The 27884-nt window shown below is 44.5% G+C and overlaps 1 protein-coding gene across 1 annotated transcript; it reads left to right on the plus strand.

The window, feature by feature from the left end:
• On the plus strand, nt 1-27884 carry GATA6 (GATA binding protein 6; the record flags this gene model as incomplete). The annotated part of the gene is made up of 6 exons (XM_079717376.1): nt 1-1126; nt 5455-5621; nt 9674-9799; nt 10937-11024; nt 11117-11220; nt 27717-27884. The coding sequence occupies 6 exons, from the start codon at nt 1-3 to the stop codon at nt 27882-27884; spliced, it is 1779 nt and encodes a 592-aa protein (XP_079573502.1).

The raw sequence follows: 27884 nt of genomic DNA on the forward strand, positions 1-27884 counted from the left end.
ATGGCCTTGACTGACGGCGGCTGGTGCCTGCCGAAGCGCTTCGGGGCCGCGCCTGCGGACGCCAGCGACTCCGGAGCCTTTCCAGCGCGGGAGCCCTCTACGCCGCCTTCCCCCATCTCCTCCTCTTCTTCCTCCTGCTGCTCTCGCGGTGGGGAGCGCGGCCCCGGCGGCGCCAGCAACTGCAGGACACCGCAGCTCGACACGGAGGCGGCGGCGGGACCCACGGCCCGCTCGCTGCTGCTTAGCCCCTACGCCTCGCATCCCTTCGGGGCTCCCCACGGACCTTCGGCGCCGGGGATCTCTGGCCCCGGGGGCGCCCTGTCGAGCTGGGAGGACCTATTGCTCTTCACTGACCTCGACCAGGCCGCGACCGCCAGCAAGCTGCTGTGGTCCAGCCGCGGCGCCAAGCTGAGCCCTTTCGCTCCCGAGCAGCCCGAGGAGATGTACCAGACCCTCGCCGCCCTCTCCAGCCAGGGGCCCGCCGCTTACGACGGCTCGCCCGGCGGCTTCGTGCACTCGGCGGCCGCCGCGGCTGCGGCCGCGGCCGCAGCGAGCTCCCCAGTCTACGTCCCCACTACGCGCGTGGGCTCCATGCTGCCCGGCCTGCCGTACCTCCAGGGGGCGGGTGGCGGGCCCGCCAATCACGCGGGCGGCGCTGGCCCGCACCCCGGCTGGCCCCAGACCTCCGCCGACAGCCCCCCGTACGGCAGCGGAGGCGGCGCGGCGGCCGGCGGGGCGGCGGGGCCCGGCAGCGCCAGCTCCGCCGCGGCGCACGTTTCGGCGCGCTTCCCCTACTCGCCCAGCCCGCCCATGGCCAACGGCGCGGCTCGGGACCCGGGGGGCTACGCGGCGGCCGGTGGCGGGGGCGCAGGCGGCGTGAGCGGTGGAGGCGGCAGTCTGGCGGCCATGGGCGGCCGCGAGCACCAGTATGGCTCGCTGTCGGCCGCGCGGCCGCTGAACGGGACGTACCACCACCATCACCACCACCACCCGAGCGCCTACTCGCCCTACGTGGGTGCACCGCTGACGCCTGCCTGGCCCGCCGGACCCTTCGAGACCCCGGTGCTGCACAGCCTGCAGAGCCGCGCCGGAGCCCCGCTCCCTGTGCCGCGGGGCCCCAGCGCAGGTAAGGGTCGCGCCGCGGCATGGGAGTCGGGGCGCGAGGGGGTGTGGAGTGGCTACTTGACTTGGGCCCTGTTTCCAGGGCAGTCCTGTCTGGGTGCCTGGAGTCTGGCCGCGTTGTTGTGGTGCTTCTGTTTTGAACGAGAGAGACTAGATGCGCAGATATGCCTCAGTGTCTGGGAGGAGGTCCAGGGACTTGATGGATAGTGACTGGAGTGGGCAGTTGGAAAAAATGAGCCCAGGAGGGAACGGACAGGGCCTGAACTTGGTCGCAGACTCCAGTTTGCGTGGGTGGGAGCGTGAGAGTCCATTTGGAGGGTAACTTTAGGAGCGTGCTGGGCATACGATTCACCCTCTCCTCCAATACACACAGTCACACCCAATTCAACTCTCCCAAGGTCGGGAGTTGCGTGTGTTTTCCTCAAGGAGAGTGTTTAAAGTGGTCCATGGTGGAAAAGGGCCTAGTTGGCATCTCCCTGACCCTCAGTGAGAGGGCAAGAAGAGAGGTCAGCCTTGTGACTGTCCCGAGGGAAGGCTGGTGCCGGGGCCCTTTTGCTTGGCATCAGCACGCTGGCAGGGTGTCGGGCTGCTGCTCCCGCCTGCGCCCCCCAGGCTGGGACCAGGGGTCCAGGAGCACTCACACCTATTCTTCCTCTGGAGTCCAGGCCAACAATTTTTCAGTTTCCAATCCCACTCATGCTTTCCATCCCAGTGTCTGGGGGCAGTTTGGAGTGAACTGGGAAAACACAATTGTCAAAATTCCTGCAAATGCCCCATCTTGAAGAGTGTTTGTCCTGCTCTTCAAGGACAAGGGAGGGTGTGAACTGTTGTCTGGCCTGACAGAGGCACGTTGGCTTCTTTCTTCAGCTTCAGCGTTCTGGGTCCTTCGTTGTGCTTTCAGAGGTCTCTCTTTGTATTTAACCTGTTTGATATAACCTGACAGTCTCCTAAGACAAAAAATGGGCTTTTTTGGCCGTTGTTTCTTTGAAGGGAGCTGTGGGAGTCAAGAAGTGGCAAAGACAAGGAGGCACATCAGCCTAAGGTACCCTACCTGGCGCTCTCAGGCCCCAGGTCTGGGCTTTGCGGGAGAGCCCTTCACTTAGGGACAGCATGTCTTTAGGGACCCTAATTAGTGAGGGTCAAGTGAGGCACTGCCAGCCTTGTGTTCAGAGGCAGCCTGGGAATGCTAGTGGCCTGAAGGTGTGAAGGATCTTATTTGAACTGCCCTCTCTCAGTAACATTGGGCTGAAAATCACCTCTCCTCTCCTTGCAAAGCTGGTACTGGAGACCATCTTTATGGTCTGTGTGTAGAGTGGGGCGGTGGGGAGGGCCCTGTTGAAGTTTGGAGACTTGAGACCACAGAGCCCTGTCACCCTTCCTGCTGCATAGGGACCCACATCTGGCTCCCGGGAGCAGAGAGACCCGGAGAAGGATCTTCAAAGGATGGAAGGGGGTGGTGGTTAGGCTGTGAGGTTTCTGTCAGTCAGGCATCCAGCAGGGAATCCGAAAGGTTGTGTGAGCTGGGTAGGGGGCAGCTCTGCCTGCTTGGAGATGCACCTTAGCGTGACCTCCGTTTCCCTTTGCCCTCTTCCAGGATTACACAGGACAGAGAAGCAGTCCAAAAGACATAATCGGAGTCTTTGGATGTTTAAAGTAATTGGTTTTCTGAGAAAAATCCTTTTAGAGGTGGTAGGGTGCAATTACAGACAGGTTGTAAGTTTTTCAATTTAAACTTAGCCTATCCTTTCACTAATTTTTTCCCTTTCTGGGTAGAACACTGCAAAGTTAGAAAAATCTTGTGTAGACTCAGAGCATGTTTCAAAAAAAAAAAAAAAAAAAAAGGAAAGGGGTTTGGGAACACCCAGCTTTTGCATAAAGAGTCTTTAAAGAAGGCAGGAAGCTGCTGAGAATAAGCCAGTCTGGGGGTGGGGGAGATGAATGACCCTAACTTTGCTTGTCCATTACAGGTGTTCCCATGCTAGAGAGACCTCGACCCCCAGCACCCCTCCTCCCAGCTTCCTAACTGATTCTCTGCTTCTCCACTTTGATTTTTTTTTAAAACAAACCATTTTTGGAGGCACTCTTTTTCGAGCAAATGGGCAGGGCTAAAACCTGAGCCCTGAGCTTTCTCAACCTGCACAGTGCGGGGTGGAGTAGGGGCCTGTTCTCTGGGAACCTGCTCCATTCACCTCTCCCTGGTGCTGGTGCTGGTGCTGGTGGGGAGTTTTGGGGTGAGTTCTGTCTCCAGAGGCCAGTGCCCTCCCAAGCTGCCACTGAATTGGGTTCCATTCTCGGTCCTGGGATGACATTCGCTGGCCTTGCCCTTCTCCCCTGAGTCTGTCACTGCCCAGGGCCACCCAAAGCAGCCAGGTTAGGAGACAGAGGATGAATTGGGGGGAAATGGTGAGAGAGCTTCCAGCACAGTCAGATTTCGAGATTTGTAAAAAGTAGCTTTTTCTTATTTTAGTTATAGGATTGCAGCTGCTGAATGAGTAGTGGGGAAAAGTGTGGAGGCAATGGGAGCTGTAGATTTTACTTAATTAAAAATAAGCAAACTTCCTAAATTTTATTTATCCAAAGTAGACTTTAAGTTTTGTCTCTGGGTTTTCAGCTGACTAAAGAGATTTACCTGGGGCGTTCACACTGTCTTCTCCAGGGAGTCTTTATTGTTCCCAGCCCAGGAGAAGGAGGCCAGGCATAGGGCTGGGTTCTCCAGGGAATGCCCCAATTCTCTATGGAGAGGGGCTCTGATAGGTAACATTTTAAAGTCAACAACAAAGACAAATACCTTGTTTAACTTCAGTGTCCTTGAAGTCCTGAGCATTTTACTGATTACCGTAGTCAATAGTAGCTTTTAGGGCGGAGAAGAATAAATCTTTGTGATGTGTTCTGAGTTGCAGTATCCCCATGACAACTTTGAACTCGAGTTATGTGGGAGGCTAGTTTCTTTTAAACTTATTTATTGAGGAGGAAGGAGACTTATTTTGCAGGGTAAATAATATTAATGGAATGAAAGATTTCTGTATGTCCAAATCCCGTTTAAATATCTTTACAAAAGCTGATGGTAGACACAAGCTGTAAACTGCTCATGAATAGAAAGAGAAAGAATAGGAAGGCTTGCTAGCATACTCTTCAAATAAACTTTGAAGTGTAATGTTTATTTACTTTAAAAATTGATTCAAAAATGCTCCTTAAAGAAAGCCAAATTGTAACATTTAAATTTTCTATAATATAAGTAACTCTAGACTGGAGATATTTTAAAGTCTATTTAAAAAGTGCTTGATAAGAACCTATCTCATTTTAGATAATTATTCATATTTAACTGATTCAAGGGGAAGTAATAAATGTTAAAACCATTTACTCTAAAGGCTTCTTTAGAGTAAACTAGCAGGTTTAGGTTAATTGTGAACTCTGGAAAACTAACCAAGTAGCCAAATGACAAATATAATTTAAATAGATGACATAAGTTGAAATTTTAGTGCAGGAAAATAGGAAAAAATTTATTTAGCATTGGGACAGTCTCAGTCATTTTCTGAATTGGTAAAGCATCAACCATTTGTAGACGTTTTGTAGATTGAAGCAATAAGACCCACTTTGAAATCATAATATTTTAGTATTTGGTCCTTGTGGCATGAAAATCAAGCTTAACATTTATCTGTGTGTTTATTAATATTTTAGTGCTTTCCCCACCCCCTGAGGAGACCTGAATCATTTCTAATTAATTGGCAAAAGTGCCCAAGAACAATATTTCTAATTTCACTTGTCTATTTTTTACTGAGGAAAAGGAAGAGTAGTAGATACAGCAAATACCTTCAAAAAGTTAACTTGAGATAGAAGTAAAGAAGACAGCCTCACTTTGTCCGGGGATATTTGTGGGTTACGGCAGGGGTCAGTGATCACTGTTAATATTGCAAGGCTTGCTGGGGTTTGGCAAGTGGTATATTGTAATGATGATGGATTTCAGTTTTGAAAAGCTTGGGAACAGCCGGAAAGAAGGGGTCAGAGGACCCAAACCGACCTCCCCACGGCTCAACTCTGAGGTCCTTGGAGACAGGAGGCAGATGATTCGAGCCGCGCTTCCAGCTCTGTCTCCGACTGCCTTGGGGTTTGCACTGGGCGCGCCCAGGGGTGCAGAAGTATTGGACAAAGTGTTGGTCAACAGGTCGATCGCGATGACATCAACAGCCGGCTCCCGGCCGGGCCGCCGAGCAGAAAGCCCGGTGGGGAAGGCCGGCACTGCGGCTCGGGGTGCTGGGGTGTCGGGGAGGCCCCCGGAGACGGACGGACGGACCGGCGGGCGGGCGGGACCTCACCGGCTTCTCGTCCCCGCAGACCTTCTGGAGGACCTGCCTGAGAGCCGCGAGTGCGTGAACTGCGGCTCCATCCAGACGCCACTGTGGCGGCGGGACGGCACCGGCCACTACTTGTGCAACGCCTGCGGCCTCTACAGCAAGATGAACGGCCTCAGCCGGCCCCTCATCAAGCCGCAGAAGCGCGTGGTGAGTGCGAGCGCCGCCCTCCCCTGCAGCCCGGCCCCAAGCAGCTCTCTTCCCCAGGGGCCGGGGTCTCCCCGCCCGGCCCCGCCCGGCCGCACCTGTCCCCGCGGGGGCACCAGGGGCGGGCCGAGCGCCGGCCCGAGCGGTACGCCCGGTTCTCCGGTCGTTTGAGCGCCCACGAGCGCAGGTCCCGAAACCTGAGACCGGGGAACGGAGGCAGCCCTCCCCCCAAATTTACACAAGGAGAGTGACGTCCTTAAATGGAAAAAAAGAAAAAGAAAAAAAAAAAAAAGATGTAGTGTGCTACCATCTTTTAAAAGTACCAGAACTCCCTATATTTACAAATCTCTAGATGTAAATGCACTGAAATAGTTTTGGAAGGAGATACAAGGAATGAATAATGTTAGTAACCTCCAGGGAGAAAAACTGAGGCTACAGCCCCAGGTCAGGTGAAGGAAGGAGATTATTTTTTCACTGTGGAGTCTTTGGTCTGGTTTGGAGTTTATTCTTGAAAAAAAATCATGCTTCTTTGTAACATGCCCCCTCAAATGGATATGACAACAGCGAGCCCACAGTCCCTTTCTCCCCACAGCCTCATCCTCCTGGACCCCTGTGACTCTGTTCCTTCTACCTCTGGGCCCCTTCCACCTCTTCTCGGAGCCAGACTAGTTTTAGCTCCAAATTCCATCCGTCTTTTGGACTGTCCTTGAGTCGGGTGAAAAATTTATTTACTCTAACCTTTGTTATTTTGAAATGTGGCTGTTCAGAGAACTACAGAACTTGAGAAGAAAATGCAGTCTGCATGTTTTTTGCAAGTAGAGGATTTTCACCATCCCGACACATTTCACTATGTTTTATTGAAGTGTGGGAATTCTGATTTTCTTCAGGGATTAATCTCTTATTGTCTTGTGTGTTGTTAAGAAGGAAAGGGTATTTACTGCTGTAGTGATTGGAGAAAATAAATGAAAGCTTTCAGAAGCTGCACCGTAAGGCTAACATTTGTTTAGCCAAGCACTCATACTCTAATACCTTTTAAAGTAAAATATTTTACAGTTAGATGCCAGACATCTTAAGTATCCAAGTAATTTATTTAATTGTTATACTCTAATTAGCAGGAACAAATGCTACACATGTTGTTTGTGTTAAATAGATTAGAGTGAAATTGCATCACAATGTAAGTCTGACACCTTAAAGAGAAGCAATTAGTTTTATGGTTGTTTTGTTTTTAATGCATTTAAAATAAAGTGACCGAGGTTAATTTAATGAGCGTATGTGCCTTAAACTTGTTACAGTCTCCCACAGCTTAAACTTTTCTTCAAAGGGCATCCTTAACTTCAGTGCCTGACTCCCTGTGGTTTTCATTTTTCTTACATGCATCATATTTAAAAAGAAAAAGTACTGCCGGAAAATATTCCAAGGAAGTTCCTTGTTTTCATGTATTAGCCAATGTATGAACAATGAAACTGATTATTATTTTTTTGGAAAGGCGCATTGAGCTGAGTCCAGAAGGTAACATTTTCTCAAGATTGAGCAAAAAAACTGGCAGAATTTAGGTTCTAGTGGCATTTTAAATTTGATCTAGTAACATCCATATTTAGATGGCGGCATTAGTTTTGTGCACTTACCAGTAAAAGTAACTGTTAACAGGAAAAAACCCCAGTTTTTAACATCTCTGAATCTATGAGTTTTCCTTCTGTGTAGCAGGTGTCTTGACAGTGACCAAGGTCAGCCAATGTGCTTGGTAAATGTGTTATAAATGATACCAATTGAAGGGTGTGTCTATCAATTAGTCCTCCTTGTGGGCTTCTTATTTATTGTTTTGCTGGATCTAGTTAGTTCTCAGATTATTGAACCCAAGTTTGTTTAGCTCGCAGTACAGAACCAATCACTGAATTTGAACTTGTAATACATTGCAAAATAAGAGATTTATGGTGTAACTTGAATTCCTTGTCAGTGATGAATATAGCTGAGATCACTTGTTACAGGAACTTTTATAACCCACTCACCTTCATTTCACATGTTTATGGGGACTGGCTTCACTTATGATCTGCAGTTGACAGTCATAAAGTTCTTTGTTATAATGGCAAATTCTGATAACAAGTTTGCCTCACATTGGCTCCAAATTCCACTGGAAACTGTCATAAATGACCTTTTTATAAAATGAAACTTCCTGTCCCTAGTTTACTGATTTCACATTTATGAAGAGAAAGGAGTGCTCTTCTGGGAAATTATTTTCTTTTAACCATAAAGTAAAAAAAAAAGCCCTGATGTGTAAGATTTTATGTTTTCATCATTTTAACAAGCAATTTCCCAAACAGTTCTGTTAGCCAAACATATTCATTTCAACCGAAAGTCAAATTGATTCTTTCTTAGCACTGATTTCTTAAAAAGGTGGCAGTACTAAAAGGCTTCCCAGTGTCTCTGGCTTTACAACTTGTCTGTAAAGAGTATGCTACAGCAATACAAGATGTGAGTTATAAAAGCAAAATTCAATTTTAGCTTTTAAATTTGCCAATGAAGATTTTGGAACTCTCTGTCTTTTAATCTGAATATTCAGTGAATGCTCAGTCTGTGTTTTTGTGTCCATTCTTTATAACTTCTTTTCTTAAATTAATCATCATGACCAACTTCCCTAATTCTGTATCTTTCAACTTGCTATGGTCCCTGGATTTTCCCCATAGCTTTTTTTTTTTAACTGAAATCACAGCAGGGTTTTAGTTGCCTATCTAGGTAATTTAAAAACAAACTTAGATTTTTGTCATTCTAGGCAGGAATTTATACTAGCTTAAATAGCCCCTCTTTATAATTCACACATAATAATTTAGAGGAAATAAATTCCATATAAGGATGTTATGCGTATAAAGGGAACATAGAAATCAGAGTGACAGACTGTTGGCCTCTTCTGATAAATTTAACCCTTTGTATGAACAAAAGTTGAGTACTATGTTGACAGGCTAAATAAAATATAGCAGCATCACCATATATAAGACAATGCCAGCACTAACACAATGTTGTAAAATTTGCTAATCCTTTGTAAAATGGATAATACAAAAATTCATGCAATAGGCAATCATGATGATAATTAATGAGTTGTATTAAAATATATTTCTTTCCAAAATTTTTGTACATTTTCCAAAATCATTTCTGTGAATATATATAGGCCCTTCTACAGTTTCTTGTTTATTCCTCTGCACGTATCTGAGAAATAGATCGATATCTCAGTTTTCAGGTGAAGCAGAGACTCCCCAAAGCCACTTAACATGTTGGCAGGTGGTTTGTGACTGCATTTCTTTTTTTTAAATTTTATTAATTTTATTTATTTATTTTTGGCTGCACTGGGTCTTTGTTGCTGCAGGCGGGCTTTCTGTAGTTGTGGTGAGCCGGGGCTGCTCTTCGTTGCAGGGCGTGGGCTTCTTATTGCGAGCACGGGCTCTACGCACACGGGTTCAGTAGCTGTGGCTCACGGGCTTAGTTGCTCCACGGCATGTGAGATCTTCCCGGACCAGGGCTTGAACCCGTGTCCCCTGCACTGGCAGGCGGGTTCTTAACCACCGTGCCACCAGGGAAGTCCCCTAGAACATCTTTTAAAAAGAGAAAAAAATCTAGAAGTTTCTCCTCAATGAACAATTTCCTCATTTGGGACCAGGTCTGTCAGAGCCTCTGACAATACACACAGATAGAAAACATTTCTTGTCCAGGAAGCTTGGTTTCCCTTGTGCGAGCAGAATTCCAGAGGAGGGGGCACAGAGAAACTCATTTCTTTACTCTTGTGTCTCAGCCGGCTGACAACAGTGAGTGCAGGCATTGACCAGCATTGTGACTGCTTTAATCTATGCTAATGGGCTGGAGCAAATCAATCTTATGTATTGGATGGAGCACACTTTGGTCCAGGAAGGTCAACCTAATTACACGTCAAGGTTTTTTTCTCAAGGGACCTCTTATTTATAATAACCAGGTACATGCTTGTTGATGGCAGGGACGTGATACATTGATGTATGTAGCATATGCATAAAAATCATATATCTGTACACTTACATTCTTGTGCTGCTTTCTAGCCTTCCTCCCGCCGGCTTGGATTGTCCTGTGCCAACTGTCACACCACAACCACCACTTTGTGGCGCAGAAACGCTGAGGGTGAACCTGTGTGCAATGCTTGTGGACTCTACATGAAACTCCATGGGGTGCGCCACCTACTCTGCTCATGTGTATACACGTTCAGTGTCTTGTTTGTACATAGTTTCAGTTTAAAAAATCAGCAAAAGAGAGGGCATAAAAGTGAAAAATCTGATTTTCTCTATGTACCTCTGCGACTCAAGGGTCCTGTTAATTATAATAGAAACTTTTATCTTACTAGTAAGAAACAAAAAATACTGCCAATTAAACTGTCACACAAATCCATAGTAAGACATCCCAATTTTAGAAATACTAAAATGTGGGAAAGTGCGTTTTAGAATTGATAAGATGGTAGTAAGCTTTAAAGAAACAAGCTGTAAAGTCGAAGTATAGTTGATTTATAATGTTCTCATTAGTTTCAGGTGTACAGCACAGTGATTCAGTGACACATATGTGTGTGTATAATATATATATTATATACGTAGAATATATATGTATTTTTTATCAGATTCTTTTCCCTCATAGGTTATTACAAAATATTGAGATAGTTCCCTGCGCTATACAGTAGGTCCTTGTTGGTTATCTGTTTTGTATATAGTAGTGTGTATATGTTAAAAAACTGTACACTTAAAAAGAAAAAGTAGCATGGAACCAACTAGAAATTCACACTAACTAGTTTATAGTTTAAAAAATGTGAATGCAATCAAATACATTTATACAAAAGAGGAATAGCTGTATTTGATAGCTATAGTTAGATTCTACATTTTAAGGATAGTGCAAGATATTATATGTCAATTTTAAAAAGAAAATTATCCTTGGTATATGTAGGGAGAAGAATACATGATCTCTTTGAAATAAAAATATTTTTATTGTATGTATTCAGTGTTTTTACACTGAATGTATTCAGTGATTTTACTCCGTAATTGAAGTTGTTTAAAACAATAAACATTAAGTTGAAGGAGTAAGTTCTCCCTGGCAAATCACCCTCCCTATTTTTTTTTTCTGGAGGAATCTCTGCATTTGATGGGGAAAGTGTAGTCTTTATGCAGTTCGAATCTATGAAGTGTATGTAAAAATTGGATTGACATTTATGCCAAGTTCTTTTAAATGAGGGCTTTCAGTACTGAGGTTGGGTCTTTAGTTAGTTTGGTTTTTCTTCAATATAATATTTATTAAACTCATGGCCTATGTGAACAATTTTTTAGGTGCCTCGACCGCTTGCTATGAAAAAAGAGGGAATTCAAACGAGGAAACGAAAACCTAAGAACATAAATAAGTCAAAAGCTTGCTCTGGTAAATATAACAAAATACTATTTGACTGTCAAGTATTTGCCAAACTTAGCAGAATATATGTATATTTATGAGGTTAATTTTGATTGTTGCAGGTAATAGCAATAATTCTGTTCCCATGACTCCAACTTCCACCTCTTCTAACTCAGATGACTGCAGCAAAAATACTTCCCCTACGACACAACCGACAGCCTCAGGGGTAAGTGTTAAAACTGTATAGGCTCCTTCTAAGCTAGTGGGTTGCTCTCCCGGTATATTATCTCAAATTTTATCTTATCTGGCAGTACAATAATCTAAACCAACAGTTCAGTTTTGTTAGCTGATACCTAAGAATAGTTTTGAGAGGAAATTACATTTAAATGTCAACAAAATGACAAACTTAAGTACTTTACAAACCTCTTAATTAAGATCTACATCATTTTTTATGGTTAAATTAACCCAAGTAAAGGCAAGAAGTTTTGGTTTGAAGTGCTTTAAATTTTTTTTATTTCCAGGTTTTTGTCTGAGTTTATATATATATATATATATATGTATATGTATATACATTTCTAATGTATATACATGTATTATGTATTTCTAATGTAGATCAGGAAAAGTACCAGCTCAGTGGTTTTACATATCCCAGTGCCCATGGCATTTAAATTGCTTTTGCTTATCTTATCAACTCCAGCCTTCTTTCTTCTCTTCCTTCTTTACATTAAAAAAAAAAAAAATCATCTACCCAGAGCAAAGCTCATCACAATGAGTCATGTGATGTGCTGCTGTATTCGCTGATCTTCACCTAACAGTCCTCTGCTGGGCTGGGCAGCCTTGCCATCTTCTAATGCACCTTGATTGTACCCAGGCTTATTTCAGCCTGGTGATCAGCCTGTGAGCAGTTCGGTTTGTGTGTGATTTCGCGCCCCTGAGGACAAGGGTGCCTGGGTCTTTGTGAAGATCACGGACTTCGTTTCAGTAAAGCTGTAATTGAAACTCAGTTTTTCTCAAATGAAGAGCACTTTCCCACCCTAGTGTTTCCCAAATTTACCTGGAATGCCCTTTAAAAATGACCGGGCCGCACCCTGGTCCTCAGAGATCCAGGGCCCGACCTGTGCGGCAGCATTTCACAGCCCCGGGTGAGGATTACACTGAGACTGGTTTAGGACGAAACATTAGCATTAAAATTCCTACTTAGTAATTCTTTTCTACATTTAATTTTGCTTTATTTGGGGTACTTTGAAATACTACAGATTCCTGGGCTCCACCCTGGATTTTCTGAGTCAGCGTCTCTGGGGGTGGGGCTTGGAAATTTGTGTTTTTGAACAATCGCCACAGGTGAAATTGAAACTACTGCCCTTGAGCTGTCTTTGAACCAGGAACCAGGGAGCTGGTATTTTTACTGGCTTAAACAAACAAAAATTAAACGTTAAAAAAAGTTGTTAACTGCTTAAAGGTATATTTGATATTTTTCTTTGACTCCTCCAATTCAAACTGTTTTGGACTCTTTCTTTAATGAACAAGAAGTTCGTTCAGAGTTTCCAAAGGGAAAAAGCCTTTTTGCTTGTTGCAGACACATATTCTTTTTTTTTTCTTTTCCCCCGATACGCGGGCCTCTCACTGTTGTGGCCTCTCCCATTGTGGAGCACAGGCTCCGGACGCGCAGGCCCAGCAGCCATGGCTCACGGGCCCAGCAGCTCCGCAGCACGTGGGATCTTCCCGGACTGGGGCACGAACCCGTGTCCCCTGCATCGGCAGGTGGACTCTCAACCACTGCGCCACCAGGGAAGCCCTGGACACATATTCTTAAAGAACGTTTCTAGCCTTTATAAAGGCGAACTCTGGTGAATGACTTTTTTTACAGGAAGGTAAGATGTAACTTCAAGGGTCTAAAGTGGTAAATAGAAGTTGTGAGAAAATGAAAAGGTCAATATTATTTTAAAATATCCTTTATTGTGCCCTAAGTCCTCAGAAGCAATTGCGCAGCTTAAATCAGGTGAAAGGATGTTCTGGTTTTCTGAAGCACTGAGGGATCAGCTAGGGTTTCAGCCTCAGTATCTGTCTCTCCTGGCTAAAAAGTGGATTGCTGCCAGCTCCAACTCACTTTTGTTGGTGCTACAGTCCAAGCTTAGCATGGCAAAAGCTAAATTTGAATGATAAATGGCACAGAAATAGAGATATTTGCCCAACAATGGGCTTTGGAACCTTAGTGGGCGGAGTCTGTTTTGCCCTTCTGGTTTTGTGATGTAAAATTTCAAAATTGGCTATTTGCAAGTCCAATCAATTTTGCTCTCCAGGGGAGGAACAGTGCAAAGGCAGTGACAGGGTCAGGCCCGGACTTGTATGGAAGAAGGACCTCGGGAATCCAGCAGCTAGTCCCACGGCAGCTTTGGTGTCCCTGCATCTGTCTCTCACTTGGGACCCAGCATGCCAGGGGCGGCTCGTCGGCCAGTACCGTCGGATGGAAGGCTCAGTTTTCTACCAGAGGCCGGGAGGCAAAGCAATTTTAGTATTAAAAAAAAATATTTTAAAAAGTATTTTAGAGATTGGGGGAGTTGGAGAGCAGTTCCTTACAAGGTCTTTGCTGCACGCTCCCCATCACTCCCGGAGCCCGGGCAGCCTCTGTGGGAACCAGCGGTGTGAGCTGCAGACCCGGGAGTGGTCAGTTCTCCGAGCCCAGGTGGCCTCAGAAGTGCTTCCTGACAGCTTTTCCCGAAGCTGGTGGGGTGAGGTCAGGGCTTGGCGGGGGAGGGGAGGGTGGGGGGGGGTTGGTGGGGGAGGATTGCCCATCATCCCCTCCTCCCTCCAGGGACACGCCCTTCCTGGCCTGGGCTGGCACTGGGCTCGTGGATTTTCTCCGGATGGCCAGCCCATCACGGAGTCTCCCAGCATCGGTGCCTTCCTGATGTGGGTGTTGACTACCCGGCAGAAGCCAGTAGACTGGCTGCCTCGGGAAACTGTCCCCTCCAAGGATAATTGTAGCAGGCTCAGTGGTTTCCCCAGGAGTGCCAGTGTGTGTCCGTTGGTCCCTGGACACTTTTGAGACCCTCCTGGGCCGGCCGGTTCTTCGTGCGCGTGGCTAGCGTGGCAGCGGCGGTGCCGTGAAGAGCCTGCTGGAGCCGTTATCTGTGAGCAACTGGCAGAAGCATTTGTGAAAGGCGTCTGTGTTGACAAAGAAGTGACATTTTCCCATTTTGGTCCCAGTTTATCACGTTGGAGGGCAGCTGGCGTTGTGAATGACTGCTTTATAGGATTTTGTGAGCGCTGTAGGTGAGGGGCATGTTACTATATCCACACAGCAAGGTTGGGTCCTTCTTCGGCTTGGCGTTTAAAACCTCCAGGGATGATGGGTCTGCCCCGTGGATCTCCAGCGGCCCCTGTGACTGACGGGGTGGAAATTAGTCCTGCAGGGTTGTCCTCATTTAATAGGGACAGCCAAGCTACAAAACAAAGGACAATCGTAGGCATACTCCCAGTGGAACAAGGAAACGGGCCACACGCTCTGCTTAGAGATACAAGTGGCAACATACCCGCTCCTCCACCTTTCCTTAATGACTGTGATTTAAAGCACAGAGACCGTTGCAGAGACCGTATCAGACTTGCTGTTTTAATTCCCCTCTGAGAAGTCATCTGTAGGAGATCACCAGTAGGCATTCCTAGAGGACTATTTAAAGTTCTGATGTCCCTGCATGTGGGCCTATTCAGTGGTGGTACTGTCGTGACCTGGCACCTGAGCAAGCCTGGCTGGAGCTGAGTATTCTGGACCACACGAAAATCATTTTTGCACTGCTCTGAAGCCTCATTTTGTTGACTTTGTGGCATGTCTTAGCTTTATGTATGTGTTGCTCCTTTGTGTTTTAACTAGACCTCTGTCTCATTTCTTCTGATGGTCATCAGGTTGCTGACCTGCTCCCTTATGACTCAGTTTCTCTGTTGCAGGCTGTGCAGGTGTGGTGTAAGTTTTGGAGGCGGAGGGAGGGCAGTTTGTCTCCTGTATGAGAACAGGAAGACCGTTGCTGCTGCCGGGCAGCCTGGTGTTAAAATAGCCCCTGTTTTGTTCCTTTGGCATTCTTTTTTTAAACTATTGCAATAAATGATTTATTTGCTTTCATTTATATGATATTTACTATTCATTAGACCTTATTATTTTTCATTTTTCTTTTCCTTATTTTCTCTGTATTAAAACATTTTTAAAAATTATTTATTTTGGGGGGCCTTGCCATGTGGCATGTGGGATCTTCCCTGACCAGGGGTCGAACCCGTGACCCCCTGCGTTCGGAGCGTGGAGTCCTAACCACTGGACCACCAGGGAAGTCCTATCAGAATTTTATAATCAGTTTCTTGTATGGAATTCTTTGTGTTTGTTAAGAAATGTGTTGAACTTAATTTTTTCTGAACTTAATTTTTGATACAGTTCATTAATTTTGGACTTTTGAAGATAAATTTCCTCCAAATGTTTTTTTTTTCATTCAGTCTGAAATCTTCTTTATCTGTAGATTTACTGAAAAATGTTTATTTAGTTGACCTAAACGGACATCAGATTTTCTTTGGCATTTATAGTCTCTGTGGATTGTAAGAATATTTAAATTTTTCATTGAATTCCATTTATTGACTGAGTTATGTTTTACGTCTGTTGTTATTAGGAGGCAAATATGGTAACATTCTATTTCAGCAATTCCCAAATAAGATTTAATAAGTAGTCTCTATATATTCTATCCCTCTTAGGACTTGTAACTAAAAATTTGTAAAACTGGAGGATACTTTACATATATACACACATATATAAAATGCATATGTATATTGTATATATGTATGTAACATATAATATACAAAAACTTTATAACTCATCCCCCAATTTGTAAAGTTATCTCTTAATTTTCTTTGGGACAGGAAGGATTAATTTGATAAAGTGAGCAATAAGACAATGGCTGAGGATAAAAAAAATCACTGAACATATTTTGCCTGCCTACAAGTAGTTCTGTAGATAATTATTTAACAAAAATTAAAGCCTACTTAAGTTTATATTGAAACTGCAAATAAAATGTTGAAGTCATCATTAAACATATAATGTTGAAATAAATGGAGATGAACTCTATCTGACTAGCCCTTGCCCTACGGTCATTGTTCCATTTAAGAAGCATTGTGCTACGGGATGCCCTGTTTTCAGTGTAGTAAAACAAGGTCCTGGACATCAGATTGTTGGTAACGTGGTGGTCGTGGTGGGGACATGTGTGTATAGACAGATCTTCCTGCTGGTCAGATTTGAAAGTGTTTTAAATGAGCAACAAAGTTGGGAGTCGAAAGTAGGGAGCCGTGGGCTTCCCTGGTGGCTCAGTGGTTGAGAGTCCGCCTGCCGATGCCGGGGACACGGGTTCGTGCCCTGGTATGGGAGGATCCCACGTGACGCGGAGCGGCTGGGCCCGTGAGCCACGGCCACCGAGCCTGCGCGTCCGGAGCCTGTGCTCTGCAGCGGGAGAGGCCACAACAGTGAGAGGCACGCTACCACACACACAAAAAAAAACAAAAAAGAAAAAAAAAAAGAAAGTAGGGAGCCGTGAATTCCGACCACAGGGTTGGAAATGGCTTCTCAGAGGAGAGGAAATTTGAATTAGTTGTGTAGGATTTTTGTGGGGGAAAAATTGGGATAGAGGTTTCCAGGAGGAAGAAGAGCATGGTAACTATGATGCTTCAGGGACGTAGTTTTAGGAATTCAGTGTGGCTGGAGTGTAGGGTAGAAAAAGCCAAAGGCAGGAGCTGAGATGCATAAATTAGGTGGAAGGCAGATATTTAAAACTGTTTCAAGTCAATTTTAAGTCAGCCTTAAGTAGGGTCCACACTATGTTCATTTCTAAATGATGGACTTTCTCTAACACCCACTGTGGTGTTTCTGTCCAAAAATGTGTTGTTATACTCCAACAATTAAAACATCCTTAACTGGGTGCATTTTGATAATTAATGTAAACAAATGTTAGCATGCCTGTTTGTACATCTTACAAGCAGGGTTTCCTTTCACAGTTAATACGGAAAACTACCTCCTTGGAGCAGGTGACGTGTCCTGACCTGAGGGACTCCTTGGGGCAAGATGGTTTCAGGGTGGCTGCCAGGTGACCCTTCCAAATGGAGACGTGTTAAAGATGGTGTGTCTAAGTGTAATTCATTTCCTCACTTTGTGGTTTGTTGTTGGTGACAGCTTCCACAGAGAGAGAGGCAGGCATCCTTACACTGAGACAAGGACCACATCTCAGATTCCTCTCTGGCTGGTTCTCTGCCTTTGGGCGGGCCTTGCCCATGTTTGGTCAGTTTCTCAGTGTTGAATAGGTATCTTCATTCCTGCCTCATTTCTCCTTCTGGGATGCTCTATGCCTAGCGGGACCCACTTCCCTACTGCAGTCAGTCCTAGGTAATAGCTTTATTCAATGACCTTGTCAGAATTAATACCTCTGAGCTGCATGGTGCTAAATCTCGTGCTAGAAGTGGTTTGAAAGAGTTAAGTGCTTAAGTGCTCCATAGCTGAGGGGCAATGATTTAGGGACTGACATTTGTTGGGATATCTGGATGTCTTTATAAGGCCTTCTGAAGAAAGGTTAGGTACTTGGCAGGTTAATATTCTATATTCTTTTTATAGATTTTATTTTATATGTTAATATTTGCATCCTGTGATGAAAATTGGAAAACATTGCTTGAGTCATGTAGCTTATTTCTTTATTAGCAAGTTTATATTCCACTGTCTTTTTCTTTGAGTAGCTGAATCACTTTGGATTTACTTGGAACTATGATTGGTCACAAAATAATAGCTTCTATTATTATTAACTATTTCTGTAGTAGTTAAATACTTGAAAGGAACATTCATGAAGGATCTGCATACAGTATGAGTTGCTTTCATGCAGGGGAACTTGAGTGTGAAGAAGAGAAGATTCAAGAGGCTGCTGGAGTGGGGACCAAAGTTCCTGCTTAACTTTTTTTTTTAAATACATTTATTTATTTACTTATTTATTTATTTTTGGCTGTATTGGGTCTTCGTTGCTGAATGCGGGTTTTCTCTAGTTGCGGCGAGTGGGGGCTACTCTTCGTTGTGGTGCGCGGGCTTCTCTTGTGGAGCACGGGCTCTAGGTGCATGGGCTTCAGTAGTTGGGGCACGCGGGCTCAGTAGTTGTGGCTCACGGGCTCTAGAGCGCAGGATCAGTAGTTGTGGCGCACGGGCCCAGTTGCTCCGCGGCATGTGGGATCTTCCCAGACCAGGGCTCAAACCTGTGTCCCCTGCATTGGCAGGCAGATTCCTAACCACTGCGCTACCAGGGAAGTCCCCCTGCTTAACTCTTACCTTGAATGTTCCACGCTCGCCTTTAGGGTACTTGAGAGCCAGGCCTTAGTGGATTAATTACCGTATGGTTGCTTTGGGGGAGTTTCCTCTCTTTCTCGTACTTTCTCATAAGATTGTGGATGTAGGAAGGCAGGAAACTAGTTCTGTCAAGTACCTTTTAAGTGCCAGATGTTTTATATACCCTTTCTCTTTTATTCCCAATTATCACTGTACAAATGAAGTGTTTTTATTTACATTTTCCATTTGGGGGAGTGAGACCCAGTAATAGCCCCAAGGTTATGTATCAGATTAAGAGACCGGGCTTGGGTTTGGACGCAGGTCTGGCAGAGGCAAAGTCAGTGTTTTTACTCCTATGGCATACTGGATTAATATGCGATAGTATATGTGCTGCTGAAGCCTTTAGAGAGAAGAAATAACATGTTCTTAAAGAAATCTGACTAATTTTGGTTATCACTTCAGCGTCAAGTACAGCTAGGAAAATAGCACTAGAGAAGTGATTTTCTCATGACCAATACACAAGGCACATTGTATAAATTTTCTTGTTAAACATTATACTTATCAATAAAATGTATTATAATTCTAAGGCTTTGTTAGTTGGGTAATAGAAAAAAATAATAAGTAGTAAAATTTACTGTTGTTGATGTGCATGTGATGGTAAAAAGTCTCCCTTAAGATATGAAATACTTTAAATCGCAGTATTAAAATCCTTCTGATGGTGTCATTTAAACCCATACACAGTGAGTGCCAAGTTAGTTGGAACTTTTAGAATGTCCAAATTGCCTTCAATTTAATTTTTACAAAATCATTAAAAAAGCATTTCTTAAGAGACAAGTGTCCATTTTCCCCCCAGAGTTTATAGTCCAAGATACTTTTCTCTAAATGAATAAAAAGAGTTAAAAAGGCATTAATCTCCCATGACGGTCTGCGAGAGAGTTGCACTTAGGTATTATTATTGCCTCATTTATAAACCAGGATCCGGAGTGACTCCGTAAGGTCATAAGACAAGCCCGTGTTGCAGCCGGGGCTGGAGCCGATGTCTCCCACCTCTCCCAGGGAGTTGGCAGTCATCACAGTTATTAATATCCCACTCGCCACTTGCTGCTAGCCATGAACATAAATATTTTGTTGGCATTTTATCTTCACGCTCCTTATGTGCCAGGCTCCCTTTCTTTTCTTCTTTCACAGACCCTTCTAATAACTCACTCACGTTCCTGTCTGACCACATTGGCCTTCGCTGTGAAAGTCACACGTCACCCTGGCAGGGAATGTGAAAGCATGTGGAGTTTGCATACTTTCACTTTGATCTGAAGGCCTTTTCTAGACTTCCCTCTTTTTTTTTTTTTCTTCTTCTTGTGTGCATGTGCGCGTGCGTGTGTCATGGGGAGGATGGTGATTAGAAATACACTTACTACATTAATATGACAATGTCCCTGTATGTATATTAGGAAACAGTAAAACTGTATTGCTCTTTAAATAGTTTATAACATATATGTCCACCCAATTTATCACAGGACTGTGGTTTGTTTAATAACTGACTCATTATCACAATCTGAAAGCCAGAATACTAGGTAAAGAATAAGTGTGGGCTGCCTTTTCATATGGCCTCAAGTTAGAAGGCTTCATCTCAGAACACACCTTTTCTTTTCGAATTACAGATGCTTTGCAGTGTTTTTCCCCCCCGCCTCTATAAGAATATACAAAAATTGTCACAAAACATGAAATAATGTGTACGGAAAACACAGCCAAATTTAAGAAATCTGGCTTAGGATACTCTGAAATGTTATTGCTAATGAATCTTCGAAGAAAATGAATTCCTTTACTGGAACAAAAAGTAATTTATTATGCATTTCATGGGTGTCTGCCAAAAGAGTTACTAGCAATATGAAGATCTAATGGATATGAATTAAATACAATCTGTTAACTCTGTGTTTAGACCTATTTGTTAATTTTCTCTGAAACTTTAATAATTACAAAAAGCATCTCCAAAGATAGGTGTTGACATATGTGATCATTCGTGATTCAGCTACCTATCATATCAGGGCCAGTACTCAAAAGAGTTTGTGAGCCAGAGCGAAAAGAAATTATTTTATTGACTTCAGATTTTAAGAAAGCTTTGAACAAATAACAGGTATTGATTTCAATGTCATGTTGGAGTCTTTTGAGTGAACAATTCCAAGTCATTATCTGATGATATTTATTTATTTATTTATTTATTTTTATTTTTTTGCGGTACGCGGGCCTCTCACTGCTGTGGCCTCTCCCGTTGCAGAGCACAGGCTCCGGACGCACAGGCTCAGCGGCCATGGCCCACGGGCCTAGCCGCTCTGCGGCATGTGGGATCTTCCCGGCCTGGGGCACGAACCCGTGTCCCCTGCATCGGCAGGCGGACTCTCAACCACTGCGCCACCAGGGAAGCCCTCTGATGATATTTAAATGATAATTTACTTAGTGTACTGCCCCTTTTGGTAGTTGTTAGCATGGCATGGTTTCACCAGAGCTGGTGCACACGCTCCAGAATCATATTTTTATCCTATTAAATGCGAAATACTTTTAATTTAAAGCTCTCCTTATGTTTAGTCGCTTGATTCATGGTGAAGCCTGAATATGGTCTGAAGTTTATCCTGGGGGTTCATGGATTAGCAGCTGGAAGGAAGCAGTCAGGCAACCAAGCGCTAGCTCCAGCTCTGTGTGTGACTATAGCAAACTGCCAAGGTTTTCCTCCTTCTACTAAAGGGGAAGAGTAATTCCTACCATCTGGTCCTTAGGAGTGTAGTGTAGCATAAGTGGGAGATGCCTGCAGACCGCTTTGAAGCTCAAGAAGAATAACACTATTTAAATATGACCTTGGAAGTTAATAACGATGTGCTTTATTTGCATGGCATTTTTTCCATCCCAAGACATTAGACATAAATGTCATTCCCTTTCTTAATGGGGGGAATTTAGAGATGTAAAGCTATTGTGTTAACAAAGTAACCATGTTTAAATACTTTTATTTCCCTGATAGCAACAATTTTTCATTCGTTATGATTCTTAGCACTTTCATAATGCCTTCTTGTAAATGCTGCTTGGTTCTTGGACCGTGGTCTGCTTTGTCTAGTAGATATGTCCAGAGGAAGATGCTCATCTAAGCTCCTAAAAAGATCATAATCCATCAGGTTTTAAATCTTACCTCTGGATCTTTTATCTCTGAATTTGACTAGAATAAAGCCATCCATTTTGATTCATTTCCGAAGATAAACTTTTTCTTTAGTAGGCCAATGACTTCAAGTTGTGGGACAAACCCTTCTTCTTGCAATTTATATTTGTACATCAGTGTTTTACTGATAATCCCAGAGTACTTATAAACTTGGGGCCATGCCTTTCTTTATCACAACATGCTTGCTGTGTGTATGTACAGATGCATAAAACAGTTTGCTCCTTTGTCCAGAGTAGAGTGTGTGTAGAATAATTCTTTCCCTCCTTGAAAAGAGCAGCATCCTGGCTATGGATATAACCCTGCCAGCTCAGGCCCAGAAGGGGCACGAGGGGTCAAGGGGACAGCCAGTGAGCTCTCCTCAGTAAGGAATTTGTTTGCTAAATTACAAAAAAATAAACTATTCTGCTAAACACTGAGTTGGGTCATCGGCTGAGGTGACCGTGACTCTCCCTTCTTGAGCTTTATTGAGCCCTTGTGGGAGACTTAGAGAGTTTTGTTGTGATTGATGGTTTTCACGTGTCCTGGTGGAGACAGAACCCGGGTGTGTTTGTGTATCTTCCTAGTGTTACCTTCTCAACTTTTGGGTCACTTTTGTGACTGGTCCTCTTCCCTCCATCCAAACTGAAACGACCTTGGTTTTTAGAGTGGAAGTTAAGGTTTATCTGAAAGTGCTCCTCCTTTGTTAGGAACTTAGACTTAGTTTTTAATTTTTCTTTTGAGAAAGGATGCTATCAAACACCACAGAGTCTAACCTAGAGGTGACGAAAGCAGAGAAGAGAGCTTTGGTAGTGAGGGGCGGCTGGCTTCCCCTCACACAAGGAAAAGCTGTAATCACAACTTGCTTAGATGTGTAGGAAGGACAGACCAGAGGCCATGGAAGCTGACAGCCCGAATCCAAACTGAGGAGGCAGTGTGATCATCTTCAAAATCCTGTGCTCTGGGAGTGATCACTCACCCCCCAGCCTGCCGCGGGTGCCGAGGTTTGTTTCTCCAGATTGTGAGGCAGCCTTAGGAGAGATTGTAGCATGGCAGGCAGACAGAGCACACCCCAGCGGACTCCTTTTTGGTTTTCTTCCTCAAAAATGAAATTCCTGTTTATAATTCACAAGCCAGAGAACCCCTGTAATTCTTCTGGAAAGGCTGTGTCCTTTAAGGGTTCCCTTTGCTCTGACGTGTCACCTTTCCAGAGCTGCTTCCTGGGTATTGTGGGAGGCTGTCTCTGGGCCTGCCTGTAATGGGATGTGACAAGGCTCATGGTTGGTGAGCCTGCTGTGAGCCAGACACTGCTGGGCATCGGCTAGAGGAGCTCATCAAGTCAGAAATCCTTGACATCTAGATACGTGTCTGAAAATAAGCGAAGGTTTATTTTCACAGCAAAACAATCTGGGTAATCCAAAGATCACTGTGCTGCCTCACAGGCCAGTGGATATTTTCCATGTCCAGGTCTGCAGCCGCGACTTGTCCCTGAAGTCATTTATTCCTTTAGGAGGGGGGCGTCCGGCCAGTTGCTGTGGGTCCCCCACCTGACCCGGCCTGCTTGCAGTGCTAAGCCCGGCCTGGGTCGGTGCTGATAACACATTCTTTCAACAGGAAGTGCCTCCATTTTCAGTCGTCAGTGGGAGGGTGGAGGCCGATAAGCTGGGAGTGATAACACAGAACAGATTTCTGCTCCACCCTCGTCTTGCACTTTGATCAGAGAAAGAGCCAGGACCTCGCCTGTCGGAGCTGCCTCCCAAAGAAGGAAGGATGGCTCGGCTGTGGGCGTTCGGCACACTCTCCTCTACTGTTGTTCAGGAACTTTCAGGGGATTAGGCTGGTTTAGGTTAGTGACGTGCCTGCTTTCGCCGTGTTGAGATGTCTGCGATCTGATCCTTTCAGGGATTCAAGTAGACGTGGGAAAACCTTAACCAATTGGCATTTATATTGGTGTGTGTGTGTGTGTGTGTTTGTGTGTACTGGGTCCAGGGTCCTAATAAGTTATCTCTGATTTTTTCCCCCCCAGATTGAACTGATTCTTGAGAGGTAACTCTTGAATATCCCCAATAAAGGGAAGGCACTTAAGATGACAATGTGACAAGCCGGGTTTCTTAAGGAGAGTTGTGCTAATTCTAGTTTTCTTCTGCTGTTAGAATGCCAGTTTCAAGAGCTCAGGTTATACTGTTGCACCCATCTGTGTACTGTGTTTGGTGTTTTCACGTACCTGGAACTGTGGTTCACATGTGCATGGCTGGCTGGGTTCCAGCCTATGCCAGGTGGCTCAGAGGTGACCTCAGGGGTGCATGGGGGCCCATCTGATCCTTCCTCCACTCTGATTCCCCACTGTTTTTCATGCTGCTTTATGACTGTCCAGGCTGGCTCGTTTCTCAAGTACTGGTGCCTCATGTTTCTGTTCCTCTCCCCCGGAGTTAGACTGCAGTAAGCCACTCAGTTAAAATATTCAAAAGGACGGTATAGACGGCTAACTGGTTGGGCCCTCTCAGGTGGTCCCCAGTCTCCCACCCCCACTGGGTTCTCTTGAAATACTTTTGCATGCACATGGGTAAGTTGTAATTATGACCTAGAATTTCTATCCTGCTGTTTTTCACTTAGCATTGCATTACAGGATTTTTTCCATTTTGTTACTTGATCTTATTATTTTTAATACTTGCATAATAGTTCATTAAGCAGATATCCCTTCGTTCCCAAACCATCCTCATATTATGAGACATTAGATTATTTCCATGGTTTCCACTATTATAAGTAACCCTGCAATGGATGTCTTCCTGTGGGGAGCCTTTCCATCCCTTTGAATTTTTTCCTTGTAATCCATTTCCAGAAGTGAAATTACAGAGCTAAGTAGGGTATAAAGTTCTTGATGGCTTTGCTAACTACCTTCTAAGGCGTGCGCCAGCGTATAACCCCTCCAGCCAGGGATGAGGGGGCTGGCGTTATCCATCCCATCTGATCTCATCATGATGATCTCATTATGTATTGTGACATGAAATTTCAAGTTATTTTTTACTGAGGTATGACTGACATAGAAAAAAACGCTGTGCATCGCAGCATTCCGTGTTTAAATAGTATATCCCCATTTAAAAATAAGGTTCTCAAACCTTGGGCACAAGTACTTGTTTTATTTTTTTCTGACAAACTCAGATGTTGCTTTTGATTTCCAGCAAGCTGATATTTTTTTCAGGAGCTCATCACTCACGTAATTTGGGGTTTGCCTGCCATACAGCTTAACATATTTGTCTGAACAAAGAAGACAATAAATAGGTATTTCAACAGTAGCTTTTGGGACTGTTGTTCAGGTGTAAGACTAATGTTCAGGGTATTAAGGTTTCTTTAATGCGGCTTATTTGAAAAAGGGCCAATGACCCTTTTGAAGGGCTGCAGGAGCACCTTGCTTTCTCTCTGCACAGAGCCGTCAGTGATGATTAGAATAAGGTCATGGCTGTGGTGGTTTTCACTTAGCTCTGGCTGAGTTCGTAGGGCTGATCCCACCCAGTGATGGCGGCACCTCGCCTGGTGAAGGCTGACATTGGGGAGATTCAGTTAGGTCCACGCTCCTTTACTACAGTAACAAAATTCTCATAGTGTCAATAGCACATACGTATGTAGTCTTGACTATTGTCAGACACTTTCACGAGGGCTTTACATACACTAATTTAATTCTTTTGCAGCAACCTTCTGACATATGTGCCTCATTATTTCCATTTTCTAGGTGAGGAAACTGAGGCACAGAAAGTTCTAGGTCAGACCCTCTAGTTTCTCTCTCCCACAGAATCTTTTCTGACTCATTGCTTAATATCCTTCCCTTTCAGCTGTCTTGTCTTGTGAACAGGCCTCTCCACATCCTGCATGCTTCCAATTTTGAACACCCTTTCCTCACCCACAACAATAGCTTCCCTTCATGGAATGTTTAACATGGCAAGGCATTCTGACGCGCCTGCACACATTAGCTCGCTTAATCATCACAAACATACTTGAGGTAGGGTCAGTTTCCCGAGGAGGAAGCTCAGGAGGTGGGTGGCTGAACCAGGGTAGAATTTGAAAGTCCAAGCTGGTCCTACCGTGCAGGCTGCCTGCGGCTGTCCCCAGGCATCCTTTCCCCTCTGCGATTCCTTCTCTGACCTCTTGTTCCACCTCCCTGTCTCAGCCGCTCACGAGAACTGTTGAGTGGTCTTACTTTCGAGTGTGTGCGTGTCCTAGTTCCCCACACAACCTGGGAATGACTGTCTCTCGGCCCCGGGGCCGAGGTGCCCTGCTCATGTTTCTTGTTGCGACTTGTGCTGATGGCAGACCCCTCTGCTGTCTCAGCATTTCCGGCCATTTGAGGTGGGCTGCTTTCTGGGCCAGTCCAGGCACCCCCTCCATTTCAGAAAATAGCACTTGCTGTGGTGAAGTCAGATTTAGTCAGATAAATGCAAATGTGCCTTTTTGGGGAATAGGTAGATAATACCAAGCTGGGTATGACATTAGTCATTTATAAGGGAGCTCACTCTTTCTACTAGTTGTATGATAGCTCTTTTCTAAAATGAAGACTCTTTTTGTAATTGAATATCATCCTTTTGTGTATTTCTTTGTGGGTTAAATCTGGATCTTTGTTGAGTTTGCTTATAGCTGAGGTTCTGAGCTAAAAGTAATCACCGTATTTGTATGTGTAACTAAATCCATAGCTTTAGTTTGTTTGACAGGATTATTTCATCTATTTCACAAGAATCTATTTTAAATTTTAGACATCTCAGTGAGTTTGTGAAATTTGCTTTTTTAGGCACCCAAAGCCCTTGGTTTACATCTTTAAGTTTGTATTATTTAAAAAGAAGTTTGGGGGCAGGGGTAGGGACTGTTGTTGCTGGATTTGCACAAACCTTCGTTTTTGCTAGGAAAAGGAAGGATTCGTTACCTGTGGAGGGGGCCACACTTGGCCTGTCCAGCTGGGAGGGGATTGGGGTGGGCGGACAGGAAGTTCCATGGTCAGACCTCCCGAAATCCTACCTCTCAGTCCCATACAGTTATTGTGAGGATCATAGAGAAAACCAGATCTTCTCCAGGAGAGGGTAGGACCACGCTGACTACTAGGCTCCTGAGTGGAGCCACAGAGGGTCTGGGACCCTTCCATTCAGTTCGCTCAGTGTCTGGTGCCCTGTATTTCTCTGAAGTGGATGTACCATCAACTTGGCCAGACAGATGGATGTTTTAGGATTTAATGGGATTGTGAATGTAGAAAAGGAATGCTTTGAAAAGTACAAGATGTTCTACCTGTGTTAAAAAACAAGTATCCAGTAGTTTATGGAATGGAACCCTGAAAGCTCAGAAGAAATAATGGGCTTCAGAGCTTTTAGAAGGAAAGAAAGCATGATTCACAAGTATGTGATTATGGCTAGATTTAAAAGCAAAAAAGTCAAATACAACTGTTTTCTCAAACCATAGTCTAAACATGATTTTAGTTATTTTGGTTTGATTCTACTAAATTATATCATGTTTGCTATTTGGCTTTTCTTATTTGGATGGAAGGAAGGAAGGAATGAAACAAGAGAAAGGTGACCTTTTGCTTCAAGAAATAATTGCCACAATCATGACAGATATAGGATGTTAGCATTTTCTTTATCACATGGTCTGCTTCAAACATGGCCTGTGCTTTTGGGAAGAATTAAATCCTGTGTATGCATGGGTTAATTTTCCATGAAGTCAGTGCTCAAAAATTTCATTTATCAGGTCTTGCTGAACTGTGTATCTTTCCTTCTCAGACTTTGATAGAACTGCTAAGCCTCGTGGTTCCTCTGTGTGTGTGTGTGTGTGCGCGTGTGTGTATGTGCCATGCTCTGCCTTTTCTCTCTTGCAGTGATTAGATTGTGTGGGCATCCTTAAGGCCTGTTGACCTATGTGGTGTGGTTTGTTTCACTGTCGGAGATCTGAGCGTTTGGCACTTTTTACAAATAGGCCACCTCCAGTTCCCCTTTCCTACCTGCGTCCAGCTGCACATCTTGCCTGGTGGTTCCTGCCACGAGTTAATGATGTGAATGAGAAGCTGTTTTTAAGAGCAAAAATCGCTAGAGTTAGGTCAATGGCACCGTACTGCCCAGTGAGCAGCTCTGCCAGCTGTGCTACCGTCTCACTTGTCCCCGAATGTTTACCTAGCAGGGACCAGCTGCCTGACAGTTTATTGGTAACTGTCTCTCCTCTTCTTTCTCTCCTTTTCTCCGTCCCCGTCTTCCATCAGGCAGGCGCCTCGGTGATGTCTGGAGCAGGGGAGAGCGCTAATCCCGAGAACAGTGAGCTCAAGTACTCAGGTCAAGATGGGCTGTACATCGGCGTCAGCCTGGCCTCGCCGGCCGAAGTCACGTCGTCGGTGAGACAGGATTCCTGGTGTGCCCTGGCCCTGGCCTGA

Source organism: Hyperoodon ampullatus, assembly GCF_949752795.1.
Source record: "Hyperoodon ampullatus genome assembly, chromosome: 13".
Lineage (NCBI taxonomy): Eukaryota > Metazoa > Chordata > Mammalia > Artiodactyla > Ziphiidae > Hyperoodon > Hyperoodon ampullatus.